General features: G+C 35.0%; 2 protein-coding genes across 2 annotated transcripts; one reads left to right on the plus strand and one right to left on the minus strand.

The window, feature by feature from the left end:
* Positions 1-4: 4 nt before the first annotated feature.
* Positions 5-1,278, plus strand: LOC134244355 (kelch-like protein 35; the record flags this gene model as incomplete). The annotated part of the gene is made up of 1 exon (XM_062726637.1): positions 5-1,278. A coding segment is annotated over one exon (912 nt), but the record flags the coding sequence as incomplete, so codon positions are not given.
* Positions 1,279-5,827: 4,549 nt separating this feature from the next.
* Positions 5,828-6,929, minus strand: LOC134244356 (uncharacterized). Its single transcript, XM_062726638.1, has one exon. It carries the CDS (start codon positions 6,897-6,899, stop codon positions 5,928-5,930), a length of 972 nt encoding a protein of 323 aa, XP_062582622.1. The 5' UTR covers positions 6,900-6,929; the 3' UTR covers positions 5,828-5,927.
* Between the last annotated feature and the right edge of the window lie 6 nt (positions 6,930-6,935).

Here is a 6,935-nt window from a genome sequence, read left to right on the forward strand (position 1 = left end):
TCCAAGATCATCAACAACATCAGCAAATGTAGAGGTCGCTGTCCTTCTTGGAGGTCGTCTTGCAGATGGATTGAGTAATGATGTTGAGTGCTTCAAGTCAGATTCCAGGGAATTTTTTGCTCTGAAACAGCTGCCTTTCAAGAAAAGGAATGAATTTGCTGCATGTGTTCTGGGTAACGACATCTATGTTTCAGGAGGCTTGAGGAGTGGAGAGTTCTGGAAGTTTGATTATGACTTCGCAACCTGGATTCGAGGAACCAGTCTATTACAGCCCAGACGAAGACATGCTATGGCCCCAGTGGATGAAAGTATTTATGTTTTGGGAGGATTTGATGAAGACAGTGTTTTGCATTCTGTGGAAGTCTGGAAACCTGGAAGTAAGCAGTGGAAGTTTTATGGAAGTCTAGCTAGTCCTGTGGAGAACATGGGTTATGTGGCATATGCCAACTGTATTTTCCTTTTTGGAGGGAAAAACCAAGAAGAGGTGGTGACTAACACTGTCCAATGCTTTGATACTGAAACGGGCCAGGGGACGGTGTTAGAACAGTCCTTGCCTGCGTCTGACATGTGTGTCAGTGCAGCAGTGTTGAATAATTACATTTATGTTGTTGGGCTAGAGGGTTCCTTCAAATTCCATCCAGACAACAAAACTTGGGATGTTTTACCAGACATGTCATGCCCAAGAGACTTTGTTAGTCTTACAGTTCTGGATGAGAAACTATATGCTTTTGGTGGAAGGAGAAGAGGGGCACAGTCAGATTTGTATACTGACATCATTGAGTATTTTGATCCTGAGAAAAATGTCTGGGAAAGGTGTGGGACCATTCCTGTTCCAATGTATTCCTATGGATGTGTCCGTGTCATTCTTGGAGAAAATTATTTGAATGCAGGCACCAGCAACCTTGCCAACAGCTGAACATTATTCTAAATTCTGACTGTCTGTATTTAAAAAGAATAAGGCCTTAAAAAAAAAATTATGTTTGTTTCCTGTAACCCGACTGACCCATTCAAAACTGCGTTTGATCAATCATCTGATTCCATTTATTAAAAAAAAATTAGCTTGTAGCTTAACTTGAGACATAAAATATTTCAACCTACTTTACATTTACCTTAAATATGAAGAGTAATCATTATTGTAACAACGATTTCCCCCAACAACTTTCTGAAGTTCGTTTTCTGCCGCTAGGCAGCCATTTTGGGTGCCATGTTGGGTGTCCGTTGTAAATATAACACCTGCTGGTATATTCAGTCCGCGGATGTTTGACCATTCATAAGCAATGCAAAAAAAAAATAATAATAATAAAATTAAATTAAAAAAATAAAAAAAAGAATTCCGATCTACCGACCATTGATTTTTTGGGAATGTTACAGGAAACAAACATATTTTTTTAAAGCCTAACTTAACTTAGTCACATAAAGCTACACTCTTGCCTTTCTTGAAGACACAAATATTTTACATAGTTTAAACATCATGTATTTGATACAATATCTGTTGCTGTACCAGAATGGTTTATGTGATACACTACTTCTTTTCTGGTTCTAGTTTAGTGTAATACATGTGTATATATATGCATTATTGTATATAAATTATATGCATATTCTAAATCTATATATGTATAATCTCTAATGTATATTTGTTTGAATTTTTTCATGAAGATGTTGAAACACACTTCTTGAAAAATTAAGATGGGGATAATTTCATAATTTATGTCTGTCTCTTGTATAGATTATTTTTTAAAAAATGTAATAACTTGATATCCATTTATATAATGTTATATACACTTGTATTAGTATATCCATATTTGTTTTGTTTCTTGTATTTTTTTGTTTTAATTTTTATCATACTGTGTTCAGTCAAATAAGTTTATTGATTTAGTCATAAATATTGAGTCATGAATATTATGCACTTGAAATCTTTGGGCTTGATACAAATATTGCCAGTATATGATATATTTATGCCCTTGCCATTTATTTCTTTGTTTTTTGTCCATTTTTAATCTCAGTACGGCATAACTTTTTTTCTAAGCACTGGCTCAATAGGTGTAGTAAATTAGGAAACTTAAAGGCAAATTCTTACTAGTCTGAATCACTTTTATTAGCCCTAAAAATTGTTTTAAAAAAACATTTTTAATTTGCTCGAGGCATTTCATTCGATTTGATTTAATTTTTAAATCATACTATTTTAACTTCAGTGAAGTTTTCATCTCATTTTCCCCCTTTCCCTGAATAGAATAGTGCTAAATGTTAACACTGTATAAATATTTACAGATGTCATGTACTTAAATTTTGAAAAATGAATTTTATGAAATGACTTTATACATGTACATGTACTTTATGTTCACAAAGCTTTGAATTTTCATTTGCTCATTGTGAATATGTAAAAGATGGGAGATTGATTACCCCGTGTTTACCACTATATATGAGCTGTTCTTTTTTTCAAATTTTGATTTGCTTTACATGTGAAATGTGCTATTTTGCTAATTAGCTACCTGTACATTAAATCTTTACAATCAGTAAGACTAAAACTAAGCATCACTGTTCACGTTTTGTACAATGTATGAAGAATTTTTTTTTTACAATTAAGGAATGACTCTAATTCTTGGCCAGATTATCGAGTATAATATGGTTTGGGTCAGTTTACGCTTTATAATCCGCGAAGCGGATTATAAAAAAGCGTAAACTGACCCAAACCATATTATACCCGATAATCTGGCCAAGAATTAGAGTCATTCCTTATAATTTAATTTTAAAATAATTAAACAACTGGGGATGTAAAATTGTGTTGTTTTTATTAGTTCAAATTTACCGCGCAATAATACAACCGTAGTAATGGAAGTGATGGGAAGCAAGGGGAGGTAAAAACTGATACATAGATCTAGCAACCATGATGCTTGTTTACATGAGGTAAGATCGAGCAACTGTTTGAAGTTAAAGGTACATTCATTAAATCTGGAATTTTTCATGAATCCGAAGGACTGGAAATGAGGGGATTGATGGATACAGATGATTCAGCTGGTTGTCGAGGGGGTGTGTCCCCATACCAAACCAGATTATACAAAATGTTATGCGTTCCTTTTTGGAAATCAACCAATGAGAGACAAGAATACAAACAGAATTAAATTATTAGGATATATTATGTTACATAATACTAGTAAATCAATCTTTGTACTGGATAGCGAAAATTGAAATTTGCTCAGATTTGATCTTCTTAATAGATTTTTTTTTTAAATAAATGAAATATGTAAAGCAGTAGAAGTTCTTCTTCTACTGAAACTATTGTAAATGGTACAGTACTTAAATTTATATCCTTAAAAAATCACTAAAAACTGTGTTTCATATTGCTTTAAGAACTTGTTTGCTAGTACATTTAATGTGCACTTTTACAGTACTTAAACTTTGGTATGAATAAATCTTTCCTAAAAGGAAGTAAAAATCGCAACCACGTTCAAAATTATTTGAGGACCTATTTATGGATATCTGGGAAGGATTTATTTGTTCTGGAGATTTTATAAAAGCAAGGTTTACTGTGTAGATTGAGTAATTATGTTGACATCACATGTATTTCCTGCTTGTAAAATTATATGAATGTTAAACTATCATGTTTAGAAATCAAATGTTATTGGTTAAAATATTTGTTAAAAAAAGTAAGTTATTACTCTTTTTTTGTTTTTCATTACATGAATATCAAAATAAAAAACGTGATGTCTTTGAAACGGAAACATCTTGCAAAATAACATGGATCTGTAAACTATGATCGAATGTTTGGTTCAACTGAATTTATTAATTCAATTATTTTAAAAAATGTATTTGTAGTTAATACTACACTAGTAAACACTAATCCCTTGGAGGACTAACCCCAAATCTCCTAGGGGGCCCAAGTCTATCCCTTATTCCGCGGATGGGCGCAAAACCAACCCTTATCAATTACAGGCGCTTGATGTCTGTGTTATCAATAAAAAAAAACATGTGTAAGTACACTACTACCCACAAACTATCAGAATGGCGGAAGACTTGTTCCCACAATATATCCCGGTGAGCTTGATATAAAAGACACCACAGAGTCTGACACATCTGTTTCATATTTGGATATTTTATTTGATAAAAACGTTAATGGTAATCTAACAACCAACCTCGATGATAAACGTGATGACAAACTTTTCTATCGTCAGCTTCACTTACTTATGCAGCAATATGCCCTTAATCACCTGTTATACTAAGTTTATAAATCTCTGTTGATTCGATGCACAAGAGCATGCTTTACTTATGAACAATTTCTTAAACGAGGTAAATTATTGACAAACAAGTTGATGAAACACTGATTTCAGCAGTCTCATTTAAAGTCATCATTTCGTAAGTACTATGATCGATACGATGACCTTGTCAGCAAATACAATTTATCATTGAGTTAAATGCTGACTAACTTTTTCATACTAATTCGATTGTTAGTGCATTATTTATACTCTGAGTTGACGACTGCTTTTTCCGTTATTTCCCGATCATGACAAGGGGCACACGGCGGGTGTGACCGGTCGGCAGGGGATGCTCACTCTTCCACGGCGCGTGATCCCACCTCTAATGTGTTGGAGGTCCATGTTTTCTCTGCTCCTATTTTGTATTGTATTTTAATATGGACTTTTGATCTTGAATACTGTTTGTTATCTCCAAATGTTCCATTTCATCCCAACCAGTCGTTCTTTGCAAGACTTTGCAAGTTAAACCCTCAGCAGTGATCTTACGACAACATGAAATGAGCGCGTGGATCTTGTACATCCTGGAGATCGCCGCGATAAAGTAACACGTCCTCCTTGTCAATACCACAGGCACCTGAAGTATGGATAATAACCCCCCCCCCCCTTTTTATGAAAAAAAAATGTAAGAGTGTATATGTATAATACCCCAAAAGTATAAAATAAAAATTTTTTATTATACCGTATAAACTGTAAAGCCATTTTTTAAACGTGAGAAAAAGTACAATCTGCTTGCATAACGACATATAGATGTGTTTGACGGGGAAAATACTTTTGACTAAGTTTTGAGGTATTATACACTCTTACATTTTTTTCATATAAAAAGGGGGGGTATCATCCATACTTCAGGTGCCTGTGGTCAATACTGGGTCGTAGTTTTGAAAAAAAAAAAAAAGGTGGGGAAGGGGAGGGAACAGGGGAAACCAAAAATCGCAAAATACACGTGGAAATAGCCGAAGTTTTGAGCGGCAAGAGTTGTTGCTACAACAGAATCTGATACGTCTGTTTCACATCTTCGAGCTGATTAGATACAGGAGCATGCTCATCGTCGCAAACCACGGCAAATGTACGATCCTCTCCCATTCTGGAGCTTTATGCGGACTCCGGGCCGTGGCTTGAGACGATGGAGCATGCTCGACACATGAATTTTTCTCTTACTTGTTCTCACTTTTGTCAGTTAACTGATTTTTATTTGAAAATTAAAGTATATAGCGGTGTGCACTTGCTTCTTGTATTTTTTGCTCTACTAGTCAGAGACTTGAGGGAAAAAACATGCGATATATAGTAATTAAGGTGCCCGTGGTCCGTCTAGTCTGTAAACAATTTTTCAAAATGCTAGTTCTCCTACAGTTTTGATCTGATTTCAGTATAACTTGGCACACAAGTAAGCTACAGTAAGATACTAGTATATATAAATTCTGCTTTCTGTTTTTGATTTCAATGAACATCAGTTTTAACCAATAATTATCAAAACAAACTACCCTTTCCCATTTCCCCCTCTCTCTCTTAGTGGACATAAAAACTATAAATTTTGTTACATCATAATAAAGTAATGAAAAGATGTATTGATGAACACTGAATTTGATTTTTTTATGTATGCTAATTTATTGACATTTTACATTGGAAAATTACTTAAAATTGTTGAAACAAAATATGGAATATTAATAAAAGTTAGATCTCCTAACATGCCAGTTGTACGTATTTGACTAAATGTTCAGAAAGATTTGGAAGGTTTGTTATTCCAGATGGTAATTGGTCATTTTTCAAAAGGGTCTCTCGAATTTCACATCGACACAATTGTTTCAGTTTGCGGGGAGCTTTATAGTATTCACTCGGCAAATATCTTGCAGCACTTTCTCGTATAAAATAAACATGCGGAGACTTTTCTTTAAGATGTGCCACGGTTTGACCATCAAAATTTAGATGAAGTGTTTTGATTGTTCGCAGAATATATTCTAAGCACCGTTCTAGTAGTTCCATTGGATTTTCGGATATGCCTTGTCCGGTTGCTTCCTCGATAATTTGTTGGGATCCAAGATTTCGAAGTACGTGTTCGAGAGGTTTTCCATGTGGTGTTGCACCATATTGTAGCAGTAGCAGAACAACTTGCGGTTTCAAATTTTCACACGCCAGAGTGAGGCACTGGGTTCCAATATGGTTATCTGATGAGGTATTGCCCGTCATTAGGAGAGTTGGGTGCCCTATGGGTATATCGAGATAATAAGCTTGGCTTCCCTGTATGAGTTCTTTATACACCACACGAGCTGGGCCTTTAAATAGTTTATCTCCCAACTTATTCTCTGTGAAATCCACTACAAATCCAGCAGCTGCCTGGATTACATGGTAAGCCTTGTCTAGTGTTTCGTTGGAAACAGACAAGTCATCATAATACATGAAATCTCTCATAAATAGACCCATGTCTATTCCTCGACTGTATTGAAGAAGTTCCAGTAAGAATCTTCGAAGTGGCTTCTTGTCGTTGACTTTTAACTGGAAGCATAATCCGAGACCCAAGTGAAGGGATAACCAGCAATATTGTACCTCCTTTGGATTCATGTTGTGTGACCGCGTGTAGGCCATGATATCGTCGAGCGCCTGATCCAAAGTCATTTCTCCTTTGTTGATCATATCATAATACTTGAATCCTATCATTTCACACTTGCCCTCTAAAGTTCCATAGCCTGTTGC

The sequence above is a fragment of the Saccostrea cucullata genome, unplaced genomic scaffold (assembly GCF_032062105.1).
Source record: "Saccostrea cucullata isolate Sc308-1 unplaced genomic scaffold, CSIRO_AGI_Scuc_v1 ctg21238, whole genome shotgun sequence".
Lineage (NCBI taxonomy): Eukaryota > Metazoa > Mollusca > Bivalvia > Ostreida > Ostreidae > Saccostrea > Saccostrea cuccullata.

What these genes read in the sequence shown, in the direction of transcription:
- LOC134244356 (XM_062726638.1), bottom strand. Translation starts at nt 6,899, where the DNA reads ATGATAGGATTCAAGTATTATGATATGATCAACAAAGGAGAAATGACT.